The sequence below is a fragment of the Chrysemys picta genome, chromosome 8 (genome assembly GCF_011386835.1).
Source record: "Chrysemys picta bellii isolate R12L10 chromosome 8, ASM1138683v2, whole genome shotgun sequence".
Taxonomy (NCBI): Eukaryota; Metazoa; Chordata; order Testudines; family Emydidae; genus Chrysemys; species Chrysemys picta.
The window spans coordinates 110,201,481-110,217,603 of record NC_088798.1 but is presented as its reverse complement, the minus strand read 5'-3'; the positions used below and the strand labels follow the sequence as shown (position 1 = coordinate 110,217,603).

Genomic DNA, 16,123 nt, shown 5'->3' with positions numbered 1-16,123 from the left:
TTGGCCAGGAACCATGGCCAATGGGAGCTGTGGGGGCAGAGGCATCGCACAGAGCCCCCTGCGCCTAAGGGGCGGAAATGTCGGCTGCTTCGAAGAGTGGCGCAGAGTCAGGGAAGGCAGGGAGCCTGCCTTAGCCCCGCTGTGCTGCCGACGGGGAGATGCCTGAGGTAAGCACCGCCGCCCAGCTGGAGCCTGCACCCCGAACCCCTGCCTGCACCCCGAACCCCTGCCTGCACCCTGAACCCCCGCCTGCACCCCTACCCCGTGCCCCAGGTCGGAACCCCCTCCTGCACCCCTACCCCGTGCCCCAGGTCGGAACCCCCGCCTGCACCCCAAACCCCCGCCTGCACCCCAACCCCGTGCCCCAGGTCGGAACCCCCGCCTGCACCCCAAACCCCCGCCTGCACCCCAACCCCGTGCCCCAGGTCGGAACCCCCGCCTGCACCCTGAACCCCCGCCTGCACCCCAACCCCGTGTCCCAGGTCGGAACCCCCGCCTGCACCCTGAACCCCCTCCTGCACCCCAACCCCGTGCCCCAGGTCGGAACCCTCTCCTGCACCCAAACCCCTGTCACGGAGTGTGGGGGAGTCAGGGCCCTGCACCCCCCTTCCTGCGATTCACCACGACTCTCAGCCAGCCAGTAAAACAGAAGGTTTATTTAGACGACAGGAACACAGTCCCAAACAGGTCTTGCAGGTACAGACAACAGGACCCCCTCAGTCAGGTCCATCTTGGGGGGGGGGGGGGGGGGGCGGGCAGGGAGGCCAGAGCCGTGTCTGGGCTCCCCTCCATTTCCCAGCCAGCTCCAAACTGAAACTCCCTCCAGCTGTTCATTCAGCCTCCCCTTGGCTCCTCCCCCAGCCTTTGTCCATTTCCCTGGGCAGAGATGTCACCTGGCTTCCAGCCCCCCTCCTGGGTTCTCATGTCACATGCTCAGGTCTCCTCCCTCAAGGAAAGTCTCCATCCCCAATGGAGACAGTCCCAGCAACACTCCCCTCTCCCTGCTGCATCACAGGCAAGCACATAGTATTCAAAAAAAGAAGAACAGGAGGACTTGTGGCACCTTAGAGACTAACAAATTTATTAGAGCATAAGCTTTCGTGGACTATAGCCCACTTCTTCGGATGTATTCAAAGAACACATTAAGAACATTCCCAGTTCGTCACAACCCCCCATTCCCGGCCCCACCCCCAGCCGGAGCCCACTCCCGCACTCCGAACCCCTCGGCTCCTGCCCAGAGCCCCCTCCTGCACCCCAAAACCCTCATCCTCTGCCCCAGCCCAGCCCCTGCACCCCCAGCCAGAGCCCTCACCCCTCCTGTACCCCAACCCCCTGCCCCAGCCCGGTGAAAGTGAGTGAGGGTGGGGGAGAGAGAGTTATGGAGGGGCGGGAGGAGGGGGCTCAGAGAAGGGGCGGGACAGGGGGAGGGGCGAGGGCTGGGTTAGGAACTTGGCAACCTGAGAGAACCCAGAACCTGCTGATCTTCACTCCCCTGCTGTGGGGCAGGATAACAGGATTCAGCAGGGCTGCCCTTGCTGTTTGCTGACCAAGGCACAGCGATGGAGCTTCCCCCACAGGCTGGATGGTGTCACAGCATCAGTCTGGTTACACTCCGCTCACTTCTTTTTAAGGCTTTCTTCATAACCCAAAGGGCTAAAGTGTTCTTAGCTATCAGGGAAAGCTTGGCCTATGCAGGAGGCAAGCTGCAGCCAGCCCCACCTCTGGACTGCTGCAGCTCGGTGGGGGTGTGCGGCAGAGATCTACTGAGCAATTGTGGTACACGTTCCTGTGCTCAGTGGAGTGGGCAATGCGTGGTGTGGGGGGCTGCTGCTTCCAGTTGTAGGGAGGTGTTGGCCCTGTGGCACTGAGCAGCGTGACAGTTCCCATCAGGTTGAGCTTTGGGGTGAGGGCCCTGCATGAAATGCTTCCACCCAGCTGCTTCCTGTCCAGCTGTCTTGTTGTCCCAGCTGGGTAGCAGCTTTGGTTCTTCCCTGGAGGCGTCCCAGCTCCTTGCACAGACAATGCAGCCAGTTCCCTTTCAGTGTGCAGTGAAGAGGGAGTCTCCTGTGAGCTGGGGATCTGCCTGGCTGGGCCCACTAGCTACTGCCCCAGGGGAGACTTGTATTTAAATGGTTTTCCTCTCTGCAGTGTCTGCCCTGGCTGGCTGAGGGCTTCACAGCTGGAAGGCAGGTGAAGCCAGAAAAATAGGTGGGGTGCAAAAGCCCCCTCCCAAGAGATAATCCCCAATGTGTCTGATAGGAGATGGGGATATGAAACAGCTCTAACCTTGCCATCCAGGCAGCGGTGTCCAAGGCTGGCTGCCTGGGTGGGCATGGTGCCTGTCCGGGCCTCTATCTGCAGCAGCTCTGTTGTCTTCTAACAGCTTTTCTGCCCTGTCTTGCAGGTGAGCTTAGCCTATGCATACGAGACTAAAGATGCCCTCTGCCTGATACTGACCCTCATGAATGGAGGGGATCTCAAGTTTCACATCTACCACATGGGTGAGGCTGGCTTTGAGGAGCCTCGGGCGGTGTTCTATGCAGCTGAGATTTGCTGCGGCCTGGGGGACCTGCACCGGGAGAGGATAGCGTACAGGTGAGTGACCGTTCTCTGTGCTCCCAGGCAGGGGTATGGGCCTCCCTTACACTGGCAGGGCTCGGGATTTGTACCCCATGATGGTGGTGGGAGTAGAGGCTCACGTTTAGACACAATATGTCCTTTAGCGGGGCTGGTTCTTTAACTAGCTGCAAAGGCAAGAGAGCTCTGGGGAGCTCTGCCTCTCCCAGCTAGTCCCCTCCCCATCCTCCATGAGGGTCACCCTGGAGCCCAGGTGAGTGGGAGTGGGGAAGGCCTTAGAGGAAAGCCTTGCTGTAAGCCTGCTCTGGATAGGTTTGGATGACTTCTCTACAAGAGAAGAGGGAAGCAGCCCAGTGGGTTTTCACTTCCCTCTTTTCATGAGGCTTGGAGTCTGAGCTGTCAGCCACAGGGTGAACAGGAGCGGTGCTGGGCTTGCCTGGGGATGGGGATGTGACCGTAGGAAGGCTGCGCTCCTTGCCTGTGGGGTGGGAGCTGCAGCCTATCTGCTCATAAGATGCAATATCGGCCCTTTGCACTGGGCTTGTATAACGATGCTGGCTTCTGGTGGAACACAAGTGAGAGTATCAATTCAGGGCAGTTACAGCCCAAAACTGGAGTTCCCTTACTATTAAGGCACCGAACCAGCCAAAGAGAGAGGACTTCAGTCTCACCCCACTGGCTAACCATAAGTCACACAAGCAATTCCTTTAGACACTCCAGTTTCCCAGTATCACCACCAGTGCCACTCGTTATGGGGACGAATGGTTATGAAAACCAATACCCCAGTAAAAGAAAAAAGGTTCTCCCAATCCCAAAGGACTAAGCCCCAGACCCAGGTCAATATACAAGTCAGATCTTATCCACAAATCACGCTATTGCCAATCCTTTAGAATCTAAAATCTAAAGGTTTATTCATAAAAGAAAGAAATATAGAAGAGTTAAAATTGGTTAAATGGAATCAATTACATACAGTAACGGCGAAGTTCTTGGTTCAGGCTTGTAGCAGTGATGGAATAAACTGCAGGTTCAAATCAAGTCTCTGGAACATCCACAGCTGGGATGGGTCATTCAGTCCTTTGTTCAGAGCTTCAGTTTGTAGCAAAGTTCCTCCAGAGGTCAGAAGCAGGATTGAAGACAAAATGGAGATGATGCTGCTGCCTTTTATAGTCCTTTTGCCATGTGGCTTGTGCTTTTTTTGTTCCAAGCACAAGCTACCCAGCACATGGCATGGAAAGACCTTAGAGTTCTGTCCATAGCCATGTCCCTGCATACCTCGCTGAGTCACAAGGTGTATCTGTTTTCAGAGTAGCAGCCATGTTAATCTGTATCCGCAAAAAGAACAGGAGTACTTGTGGCACCTTAGAGACTAACACATTTATTAGAGCATAAGCTTTCGTGGACTACAGCCCACTTCTTCGGATGCTTATAGAGTGGAATAAATATTGAGGAGAGTAAATATTGAAGGTGTATCTGCCTTCTCTCAATGGGTCACTTGTATAGCTGATGGTCCTTAATGGGCCATCAAGCAGGCTAGGCAGAGCTAACACCAACTTGTCTGGGGTGTCACCCAGAAGTTTGAAATACAGAAAGTATAGAGCCAATACTTATAACTTTAAATACAAAATGATACATGCATTTAGCTAGCATAATCATAACCAGCAAATCATAACCTTTTTATAAACACCTCACATAACAACCTTTGTACAATATTTGCCACAAATATAGAACAGTTGTTGCAACAATGATCTATACAGTTACAGTTTATGTCAATAACGTCACAGCTTATACAGACAGTCAGACTGAAGTAACAGGCAGGGCCCTGGTGGGATGTCGCCTGCAGGACTGTCCCAGGCTGAGCTGAGGGTTTTGCTGCTCCAGGGTATGTCTAATGGAATCTGCTCTCTCCCACTCTAGGGACTTGAAGCCAGAGAACATCTTGCTGGATGACCATGGTGAGTCGAGGGCCGCAGGTGGGAGAGGAGCCAGGAGTGTGTGGCGGTGCTCTGGCCCTGTGCCTGGACTGTGGGTGCCTCTCTCATTTCCTTGTGTGAATTGGGGCTACGTTGTGCTCACCAGCAGCCGTGGCCTAGCCCGTCGACTCCTGAGCTCCTAATGCTGTTATTCCCGTATTCAGGTCACATTCGTATCTCAGATCTGGGGCTGGCTGTGCACGTGCCTGAGGGCCAGACGATCAAAGGCCGGGTGGGGACCGTTGGCTACATGGGTGAGTATCTCCTGCGACAGGAAATCTGGAAGCTTTGTCCCTGATTTGAAACGTGTTCAATTTGCATAATACCTCCCTCTTCCAAAGTTTGCCCTGTCCCCCACAATGTCCTTCCTGACCATAGAGACCCTGCCTAGAGTATGGCCTCCATCAACCTGCCTGTGGCCATGGAGAGATGGCTAGAGTGACTGCCTAGACCAGTGGCTCTCAACCTTTCCAGACTACTGTCCCCTTTCAGGAGGCTGATTTGTCTTGCACACCCCCAAGTTACATCTCACTTAAAAACTACTGGCTTACAAAATCAGACATAGAAATACAGAAGTGTCACAGCCACACTAGTGCTGAAGAATGTCTGACTTTCTCATTACCATATCATTCTACAATAAACCAACTGGAATATAAACATTCTACTTACATTTCTGTGTATAGAGCAGTATAAACAAGTCATTGTATGAAATGTTAGTTTGCACTGACTTCACTACTGCTTTTTATGTAGCGTGTTGTAAAACTAGGCAAATCTCTAGATGAGTTGGTGTACCTCCTGGAAGACCTCTGCGTACCCCCAGGGAACATGTACCCCTGGTTGAGAACCACTGGCCTATACAATGCCACTCTCCATCACCCTGGGCTGCATTCTAGCCAGAGCTCCATGTCTGGGGGTGGACTAGGGGCTGTGCTTTTGAGCTAGGTGTCTATGGACAGAGCCCTGGAAGACCCTTGGAATCTCTGATTTAGAATCTTAGCAGTCCTTGAGGATTGCGTAACCATAGGGACATGGTGCTTCACGCACACAGCTCCCCTACACTCCCAATGAAAACAGGAGACGGAAGCAGGGGTGCCCAAAACTAGGAGTCTTCTGACAGATCTTAACAGCTCTGGTATCCTCAGCAGGGTTCAAGTGAGGGGATGGTGTGCGTGCTTCCTGAAAATTAGACTGGAGACCTTAGAGCAGAACACTGTAGGCACTTGTTCTACATCCCGCCTGTGACCTGAGGTGCCTAGGGTAGCCCATGCTGAAAATGCCAACGTCAGCGCAGGCTGCAAGGAGAGCAGATTCTCCCCAAACCAGTAGTTAACACCGTAGTTAGATTCACCAACCAGTCACAAACTCTGCTCCTGATCCCCCACACTGGTTATCAAGAAGCCAAAAAAAAAAATCACACAGCCCCCTTTATTGCATTCCAGTCTCTGTCTCTTAATCAGCAAATAGGTCCAGTAAAGTGAGAAGTTATTTAAAACTCTATTTGCTATACAAAATGTTCTTCTGATCCCCAAAGGTCCTGCCACATTCCCAGATCAATACTAGTTTGGATCTGACCCAAAATACCACGCTGCCAGCCAATCCCTTAGTATCTAAAACTAAAGGTTTTTAATAAAAGAAAGGAAAGAGAAGAGTTGTTAAATGGTTGAAGCGATCACATACATACATATGACTTCAGAGTCCATATATCGGGTTCTTAGTGAGTTTGCTGGCTTGTAAAGTCCCTCTGGAACACACCCAAAGCTTGGATGGGTCTGTCAGTCCTTTGTTCAAAGCTTCAGTTTGTAGAGAAGTGAGTCCAGTGGTGAGAAGCACGATTGAAGACAAAATGGAGAAGAGGCAGCTGCCTTTTTAGATCCTTTGCCATGTGGCTTGTGCATTCTTTGTCCCAGACACAAGCTCCCAGCACATGGGCCTGGAAAAGCGCTGGGAGTCCCCTGTCCATAGGCACGTCCTTGTCTCTACATGTCCTGCTGACTCATAGGTGTAGCCCCTGGCTTCTCTCAGTGGAGTCATGTACAGCTGATTGGCCTTGAGGGCCCATCCAACAGGCTGGACAGTGCTGATGCCAAGTGCTCTAGGGGGGTCCCCCAGACACACAGCACAGGTTTGAGTTGCATGTACGTCACACACACTTATAACTCATGATACAAAGATACAGACATACAAACACGATTATCAGACTTAGCAAATCATAACTTTTCCACTGAGACCTTCCATGGCTATCTGGCAAGATTCATTGCAATATTATTATATTGGTATCTTCTAATATAAGTGGTCATCCATATTCATAGATTCATAGATTCTAGGACTGGAAGGGACCTCGAGAGGTCATCAAGTCCAGTCCCCTATCCCCATGGCAGGACCAAATACTGTTTAGACCATCCACAACTTCCCTAGGCAGTTTATTCCAGGGTTTAACCACCCTGACAGTTAGGAACTTTTTCCTACTGTCCAACCTAAACCTCCCTTGCTGCAGTTTAAGCCCATTGCTTCTTGTTCTATCCTTAGAGGCTAAGGTGAACAAGTTTTCTCCCTCCTCCTTATGACACCCTTTTAGATACCTGAAAACTGCTATCATGTCCCCTCTCAGTCTTCTCTTTTCCAAACTAAACAAACCCAGTTAGAATATTCCATACCGCGTCCCACCTACTGAAGATGATTGTAACATAGCAGTTGAGCAGTGGCACGCAGCCATGGCCGGCAGGTGGAGCCCCCCTTTGGGGAGGCTAGCCCACGCCCTCCCCATGGCCAGAGCCCCGAGACCCCCTGCTTCCCCCCCAACACCAGTGGCCAGAGTCACAAGCCCCTCCCCCACCCGGAGAAGCCCTGAGCTCTCCCCCGCCTCGGCTGGAGGAGCCCCGCGCTGGCTGAAGCCGTGCCGTGCCTCCCCTTCCTGGACCCAACTCGCTGTGTCTGTTAGTAGATGCTTTTGATCTGCCCCATGCAGGTTCCGGGGTGGCTGAGCAGGCAGTATGTGCCTCCTCAGCCGCCCCAGAACCTGCATGGGGCATAATAAAGCAAAAACTTTGTCGCCAAACCCCGCCACCAATGTCCGGTAGCAGTGCTGGGAGAGGCAGAGCCTCCCCTGGCCTATTCTACCTGCTGCCCATGCGTGCAGCCCAGTATGCCGAGCACCCCCCATCACCGGTGTCCCCTAGCAAAACCATGCCCGGGTACTTGTGGTTGCATAGCCTCAGGGCCGGACAGGTCTCCTGTCATTTTTGACTGGTCACAAACTCATGCTTTTCATATAGTGGCTATTCATCTTTTCCAAGATTCCCCCCAGACACAGGCAGGGCTGGGGCTGTGCCCACATACCCTGACCACGCCGCTCATTCTCAGACTCTGCCAGTGCTGCAGAGCCAGCCAGCCAGCTCCCTAGCTGTGCCCCAGGACTTACCCAGGGGGGTTGGAACAATTTGTATAGTGGGGGCGCTGAGAGCCATTGAACCAAACTGAACCCTGGATATGGTGGAAACCCCTTCAAGCCAAGGAGTGCAGCAGCCCTACTTCCAGGGAGAAGAGCTGGGGAATTGCTAAGAGGTGGAGGAGGCTAGAAGTTGACAGCCTGAAAGGCACCTTGCCCTGCTCTCCTGCCTGAGCCATTCCCAGCCTGTCTCTGACTAGCCTAGACTCGCCCGCTGCCCTCGTGGGTCATTGTGCTGCATTCCAGCCTCATGTTCCACTCGTTTGCTCGCCCCCTTGCAGCTCCCGAAGTAGTGAAGAACGAGCGCTACACGTTCAGTCCCGACTGGTGGGCTCTGGGCTGCCTTGTCTATGAGATGATCGAGGGCCAATCTCCCTTCCAGCAAAGGAAGAAGAAGATCAAGCGGGAGGAGGTGGAGCGGCTGGTGAAGGATGTACAGGAGGAATACTCGGAGAAGTTCTCGCCTGGCGCTCGCTCCCTCTGCTCCATGGTACCAATGCCTGAGTCCATAGCTGCCAACTCCATGGGTTTTCCAGGGCTGGAGCACCCACAGAAAAAAATAGTGGGTGCTGAGCACCCACTGGCCACAGCAGTTTGGCAGCTCGGAGAAGGTTTTGGAGGAGGGCGAAGAGCAGCAAGTGGGCAGGGGCCTTGAGGAGGGGGCAGAGCAGGTGCAGGAAGAGGTGGAGTGGGGGGGGTGGGAGCGGGGTCTTGGGTGGAGCACCCCTGGGGAAAATGGAGTCCCCCCTTGCCCCTGCAGAAGGCAGAGCCGCAGTGTCAGGCTCTGCTAACACTCTCACGTACCTTTGGTTCCAGCTGAGTCGGCTGGGGATGAGGCTGCAGGCACAGCCTGCTGCCTGAACTTGGCGGGGGGCGGGGGAGTTGCACCCTGGCATCCAAAAACAAGGCATGTGGGGTGGCTGCAGGGTGCACTGACTCGCCCTAGCACCTGCTTGGCTGGAGAGCCTGCCCTCCGGGAGGTCATTCAAAAGCCCAGCCTAGCCCGCTAAGTGCTGCTGTTCCAGGTGTCTTCCTCCTCAGGCCCCTGCCTGCAGTTCTCACCCTGCTGCGCTGTGTTGCAGCTGCTGTGCAAAGACCCCGGGGAGCGGCTGGGGTGTCGAGGAGCTGGCGCCCAGGAAGTGAAGGAGCATCCTCTCTTCAGACACCTGAACTTCAAGAGGCTGGAAGCCGGCATGCTGGACCCCCCCTTCAAACCAGATGTAAGTGTCATTCCTGGGCAGATCAGAGGCCGTGGCCCTGTGTGGAGCTCTGCTCCCCATTACCTCTCTATCCCATTTGTGAGGATCTTATCCCAGGTGAGCAGGGGCCCTGTAGCTACCTACTAATGGGGTGGTCCCCCTGCTCCCCACGGTGGTTGGGGTGTTTCTGGAGCAGCTGCCCCGGCCTCCCCAACGTGAGGGAAGCTGTTGGAATGAGTGGGATAGGTGGGAAGGGAACTGCCTGGCAAATGGTGGGAGTTCTGGCAGAGCCCATGGGACTGGGCTCTGCTGTTTTGTGACTGCTGCCTCCGCTTCTCTCCCAGCCCCAGGCCATCTACTGCAAGGACGTGCTGGACATTGAGCAGTTCTCCACGGTGAAGGGAGTGGAGCTGGAGCCCACAGACAATGACTTCTACCAGAAGTTCGCTACAGGGAGTGTACCCATCCCGTGGCAGAATGAGGTAGGGGGGGGGCTCTGCACTGCAGGGGGGGCTGCCTTTCATAGCATAGCACTTGACTAGGTCTGGGCCTTGGAGAAGGGGCCCCGGAGCCCAGTGGCCCTGCTCCTCCGTGCAGTGACTGAGTGAAGGGTTCTTGGCAGTGTCTTGTGCCCTGCGTGATCAGCCTTGAGGGGGGTGGATAGAGGCTTTTCTGGGCTTTTCCAGTCAGCCGGGTCCAGCGCCCAGGGTCCTGTCGGCTGGGGCAGGTGGGTGAGTGTCTCAGGCTGCAGTCATCGCCTTTCTCTCCTAGATGATTGAGAGCGAGTGTTTCAAGGAGCTGAATGTCTTTAGCCTGGATGGCGCAGTGCCCCCTGACCTGGACTGGAAAGGACAGCCTTCTCCACAGCCCAAAAAGGGCTTGCTACAGCGCCTCTTCAGCAGACAGGTAAACCCCCTGGTGGGGAGCGGGCCCTCCGGGGATGGCACCCACCTCCCCTCTGCACTGCGACTGCCAGCACACCCACCCCCTCCCCCGCCAGCAGAATCAATGGCAGGAGCCAGACACTAGGGGGCACCAGAGGAGCACTGTCTCACACGTGGGCACCAGCATGAGTGGGCCGGTTTCCAGGGCAGCCGAGAGCTTCTCCTGGGCATTCAGAGCCTGGCAGGGCCTCTGGCCTCCCTGCCCCGGTCCCTACGGGCTGGAGTCGTCTGCCGGTGCCTGCAGTGCCCACTCCTTTCCCTGGACTTTCAGGCCTGCTTTGTCCTCCTCAGGAGTTACCAGCCCTGACATCTCCAAGCAAGCTGCTGCCCTGCACAGACATCCCTGTAGCGCACATGGCCTGATGGGGGGGGGGGAATTGTACTCCTGCAGACTTCCTGATCATGTCAGCTCCTGCTGGGCTGATTGGGCTTGCATCTCGCTAGGGGAGCTCCCAGGAAATGGTGAACTGGTCTGGCAGGGGTCCAGCCCCATTTCTTCTCCTGAGCCCCATTCTTCCCATGTTTCCCACTTGATCCACGCTCCTTGGTCTGAGAACAATATGTGTCTGTATCGCAGAGACTTGTCGCTTCTCTCTGCAAGAGGTGGCTCTGTACCTCCAGTCCTCGCACGATCCTGGGCACCTAGCCCTCTGACAGCTGAAAAGGGAATGCCAGTTGCAGCCAAGTAATCTCCAAGCCCTAGGTCCTAGGTTAGGGCAGTTCAGCTCATGTGAGCCCTAGTTCAGATCTGCTCGCGCGGACACAACCACTCGAACCCCTGGATCAGGGGTGAGCAAACTTTTTGGCCTGAGGGCCACATCTGGGTATGGAAATTGTATGGTGGGCCATGAATGCTCATGAAATTGGGGGTTGGGGTGAGGGCTCCAGCTGGGGGTGCAGGCTCTGGGGTGTGGCCAGAAATGAGTTCAGGGTGCGGGAGGGGGTTGGGGTTGCGGGGAGGGGGGGATGAGGGCTCTTGGGTGGGGCAAGGGATGAGGGGTTGGGGATGCAGGATGTGCTCTGGGCTTGGACCAAGGAGTTGGGAGGACGGGAGAGGGATCACAGCTGGGGCAGGGGGTTGGGTGGGGGGCAGGGGCACAGGCTCTAGGCTGCGTTTACTCAAGCAGCTCCTGGAAGCAGCGGCATGTCCCCCCTCCAGCGCCTATGCAGAGGCGCAGCCAGGTGACTCAGTGTGCTGCCCTGTCCTCAGGCGCTGCCCCTGCAGCTCCCATTGGCCGTGGTTCCCAGCCAAAGGGAGCTGCGGGGGTGGCGCTTGGGCCGGGGGCAGCGTGCGAAGCCCCCTGGCTGCCCCTATCCATAGGAGCTGGAGGAGGGACATGCCACTGCTTCCGGGAGCCATCTGGAGCCACCACACACAGGGCGCGGGGAAAGTCATGCACCCCGCTCCCCAGCAGGAGCTCAAGGCCAGATGTGGCCCCCGGGCAATAGTTTGCCCAACCCAGCCCTGGATGCTAGTGAAAGCCTGTGGCTCTCCCGTGCTCTCTAGGGAGTCTACACGAGTCATTGACTGCCACTTCCTGGGCTTTGTCTTTATTGGGAACTTGAATAAACACAGGCTTTTCCCCAAGCCTGGCTCCTCTCGGGCTTCCTGCAGGGCCTCTCCAGGCTCTTGGACACACCCCTTCTGATCTGAAAGGGTGGGGGGAACTGGAGCAGCAGGACTCAGGCCCCTGCATGCAGCTCTGCTCCGAGTAGATCAACAAGCGCCTGCATCCCTCCAGAGGGTGGGCGATTGTCGGGCTCCTGCTGCAGCTGCACATGCCCTCCCTGTGCAGCTCCAGCCTGTTTGCAGGATGCTACCTGTGCTGTGCTGGAGGATGACGAACTCCCTCTCCACCACCCCCTTTGTTAGCTCTTACCCTGCATGTGGCAGTAGTGCCCAAAGGCTGCGCATGGCCCCATTGTGCTGGGTGCTGCCAGGGAGACAAGGATGCTGCCCTGAAGAGCTCAGTCTGGTCTGGAACACACGCCGAGGGGTGGTGGGCTGGGGCATGGCACCCTGCAGACCTAGGGACGGTGGGTGTTTCTAACTGCACTGGAATGCCCAGTCCCCTCTCCTGCCTGTGCTGGCATTGCAGCAGGAGGGGGGGCCTTGCAGACCAGCTCAGGGAGGGTGTCCCATGCAGAAGGGGGCAGTGGAGAAGGTGGAGAGGAGTAAGTAGAAGGGGGCAAGGTAGCAAACCTGACAAGGGGGATGACACGAGAGAAGGCCAGATGGACATGGAGGAGCGGAGGTAGACAGGGTCTGGACAGGTGAGGACAAGAAACTTGAAGTGGGTGTTGTGCAGGGCCAGGGTGTGGCACAGTCAAAGCCCCAGGTCAAGGAGCTGATCTTGAATGGGTTGGAGGGGCTGCGAAGGGAGCGTCACTGACGGAGGTGCCCAGGGACTGCAGCAGCTGGCTTTGGGAGCCGGGGGGGAGGAAGAAATGGCTGGGTTAGATCGATCTGTGTAGTTTGGGAGGGGTGGGGGGGGAGCTGAGGTGTGTGCCCCCATCCCAGGAAGAAGGACTCAGTGCGCAGACTCCTGAGTGTCATCCTGCCAGGCCGAGTCCCCAGCGTTAATGGGGCTCCCAGCATGGCTCAGCCTGGAGCAGGAAGAGATGCTGCTTGGCGCACAGCTCGCAGGTGACAGTGGGGGCAGAACCACTGCAGACTCATGCCTCTATGCGTGTTCTCGGGCCTGGAGTAGCCTCGGTTTTTATCCAGGGACGGGCATAGCCCTGCTGCTGCCTCTGAGCCCCTGCCTAGCAGCTGTGTGACCCGAACACACGTGCACGTCAGAGCCACCTCCTCCGCTGGTTCCTGCTTTCCCCTCGGCGGCTCTCAGCATGGCTGTCCCTCTTGGTGCTGTTCCTCGAGAGCCTTCGGCCAGAGCCACTTACCCCACTGTCCTGGCACAGGAGTGCTCTGAGCCAGCTCTGGGGCCTGGCAGTGCCTGCAGCTCCCTGTCCCTGGCAGGGGGGCGGGAGCTGCAGCAAACATGGGGCCCTGCCCAGTTGTGACTCACGGGCCTCTCATGCCACATCTTTTCTCTTTCCAGAGGTGAGCAGCCCCTCTCCCGGCTGCTCTGCTCAGGGAATACCTGGTGGCCTAGACTCACCTGCGGACATGGCAAGACCTGGGGAAGAGGAGTCTTGTCCTTCAGTGCCTAACCCCCACTCTCCCCACCCCAGCAGAGCAGATGCTGCTTGTGTGTGTGAATCGCCCCGTGAACCACTAACCCTGCTTCCCTGCACTCTCGCTGCCTCACCTCTGTGTGAGGGGCTTTGCCACTGCTGTCCGCTCAGTCAGAGCTTCCCTGCATTACACTGCTGTGGGCCCTGCTCCCAGAGAGGGGCTCCAGGAAGCCAAAGGCTCCTGCCGACCCTTGACCACCATCCTGGGCTCTGAGTCTCGCCTGTAGGGTTTGGTATATTTGTATAAGTCTGTCTGTACTGAGGGCACGAGGATTGATTGTGATGGGCTCCGAGAGCTACCTTGTCCAGATCCCTGTCCTCTCCCTGCTGAGGGAGCCGGCTGCTTGTGGGCCCCAGTGATCCAGGGGCGGGGCCCTGTGCTGTGTGGGGTGCAGACATTGGGTCAGACGTGAGCTGGCTGCTGTGTGTCTTCTGCACCTCAATGGTTTTCAGTCTGGGCAAGGCCCGTGAGGTCCCACCTCAAGCCGCTGAGCTGGCCAGTATAGGATTGTTCCTCCACTCAAGGGCATGTCCCCTGGGAGAAGGCCCTGCTGGAAGGACTCCCCTGTCTGTTCCCCTCCCGAGGGTGCTGGCTCTCTTCCCCTGGCTCCGAGTCCCTTCTCTCACAGGCGGGGTTCCCGCCCTGCTCAGGGCAGCTGGGGGGTGTTGTTTTGTACCATGCTCACCCTCTGCTTGCTGTGCTCCTCTCTCCCTCTCCTCCCTCTTGTTGCCCTTCTGACTTCAGGACTGTTGTGGAAACTGCAGCGACAGTGAGGAAGAGCCCAGCCGGCTGTAGAGCCCAGCCTGTTCTCCGGGCCTGGACCCTCTTGCCTCTCCCAGGCACCCAGCCGTGCAGCACCCAGCCTGATGGACAAGGTAGCAGCTGCCCTGCCACATGGGATTTGTTTACAGTTTTGCACATTTCTATATTGAGACACTCGATGTACAGCCCCCGAAAGATGCTCTGGGCTGTGAGCAGCAAGCCCCGCACCAGGGAACACTGCAGCAGGGCCTCGCTGTGCTTGGGGAAAGCACATGGCTGGGAAGACCTGGATGCTTCCGAATCTGCTGCTTGGGATTGCTCTTCTGCTGCTGCTGCTCCCCTTCTCAGCCCCGCTGCTCCCCTCCACCGGGAAGGGAGGGATCCCCCAGCGCATGGTGGGGCTGCCAGGGCGGGAGCTGGCAGAGCAGGTCCAGTGACACATTCCAGTAGCTGGCCAGTCTCGCAAGCCCCAGGTTTGCTATATTTATATAGGTCTGTATGTATGTATATATCATGCATAGGTTTGTAATTTCTTGGGGGAGGGGGTCCGTCTGCATTACTCCTCCCCCTCCCATGGACTCTGGGCACAGTGGGGGAGCCCATGTGCCTGCTCTGCCCTGGAAGTCTTGGTCAGGGGCCCCTTGGCCACTTCTGGCGCCTTAACGTGTCTAAAGCATCTTCCCTAGGACCTCTGGGACTGCTCCCCAGGCAGCTCGTCACCCTGGGGCGTGCAGCTGCTGTCTCTTGCAGCACAGGCTAGAGGGGAGGTCCATTGTGCACACATTCCGCAGCCCTTTGGGCACAGGAAAGCACCATGCCAAAGCATTTACCACTATAAAGCCCAGCTGTGGGACCAGTCAATGCTTCGCCTCACCCCCTTTGCCCTGCTGGGCACCTTTCCTCCTTGCCCACCCTGGCACTCACTGCCTCTGGCCCCTCTGCTGGCAGCCAGGATCACCCTGGCGGTTTGGGGCTGCGGTTCAGCATCCGCCGCTCTCTGCAGCGAGGCGGGATGTGGCCTTTCCCAAATAGAGCTGCAAGCCAGGCTGGCTTCTGGAGTCTGCAGGTGGTGTGGAGTAACTGACCAGCTGCCCTGGCTGCTGCTAAGAGCCATCGCGGACAGCCTGGGGAGTCCCCTGGAGGAGCTGCAGCAGGAGTCCAGCTGGCTGCCGCAGGCCAGCGGTGCCCAGCGTGTCTGTTACCCTCAGAGCTTTGGCTTTGTGCAGCCTCCATAGGAATGTGGCAGTGGGGCCGAGCCTGCTGCCTGTGTCCAGCTGTGGGGCTGCAGCTCTGCCCTGCTCGGAGGCACTGAGCTGCTTTCAGTGGAACGGCCCCGCTCCGGCACACCACCTCCAGGCTGGGCCCAGCTGGGCTGCTGAGCCCCAAGGCCCTGTGCACCTCACACTGTCTCCAGGGGAATCTCTTCCATTCAGCAGCCGGCAGCATCTGGAAATCTTGTGCCTTCAGGGGAATCAAAGGAGAGGGGCTCAGTCCCAGCTGGAGCCTTGCATGGCCCTATGTGGCTGCTTCAGCCCTCGGCCATGCGCTCGGGTCCATCCATTTGCTCGCGTCCTGTACAGTGCACACTTGTTCCTAGCGATAGCGGGACTCTTCCCCGTGCACTGGGCTGGCTGCTCCCCGCTCAGACCTGTGGTATCATTTGCTTGCATTGCACTGATGGTGGGAATATTTAAAGAATTTTTAACCTTTTTGTTTAATGTACGTTCTGTCATGTCTGTTGCTGCTGTGCAGAGGTGAATACAGTGAGCACAACACACTGCCCGCTGCCTCCTCCTTCTCCCGCCGTCTCTGCCTCGCAGCCTGGGACACAAACCTGCTCAGGGAGACCTGTGCTGCTCTGCCCAGGAGCACAGGTGCCAACTTTCACGCGGTAAATAAACACCCCGACTTCCACAATAAGCCAAAAATCAAGCGAATCCCATTTCAAAACAAGGCCAAAAAAGCCAGTCCCTAAGAACCCCAACACTGTATGTGACTAGATCCCCCGGCGTGCAGTCTGGGGCTGT

At 56.7% G+C, this 16,123-nt stretch overlaps 1 protein-coding gene across 3 annotated transcripts in view; it reads left to right on the top strand.

Annotated features, from left to right (window-relative positions):
- Nucleotides 1–15,876, top strand: part of GRK6 (G protein-coupled receptor kinase 6) — a 33,390-nt gene extending 17,514 nt beyond the window's left edge. For 2 of the 3 annotated variants that reach the window (XM_065555218.1, XM_065555220.1), the window contains 8 exons: nucleotides 2,405–2,595; nucleotides 4,492–4,529; nucleotides 4,712–4,801; nucleotides 8,274–8,482; nucleotides 9,075–9,212; nucleotides 9,536–9,673; nucleotides 9,963–10,097; nucleotides 14,079–15,876. In XM_065555218.1, coding sequence (XP_065411290.1) covers nucleotides 2,405–2,595; nucleotides 4,492–4,529; nucleotides 4,712–4,801; nucleotides 8,274–8,482; nucleotides 9,075–9,212; nucleotides 9,536–9,673; nucleotides 9,963–10,097; nucleotides 14,079–14,129 — 990 coding nt within the window. In that variant the 3' untranslated portion in view covers nucleotides 14,130–15,876. Of the gene's footprint in view, nucleotides 1–2,404; nucleotides 2,596–4,491; nucleotides 4,530–4,711; nucleotides 4,802–8,273; nucleotides 8,483–9,074; nucleotides 9,213–9,535; nucleotides 9,674–9,962; nucleotides 10,098–13,197 lie in introns of all 3 variants that reach the window. The other variant, XM_065555219.1, reaches the window with a different exon arrangement.
- The last annotated feature ends 247 nt before the right edge of the window (nucleotides 15,877–16,123 follow it).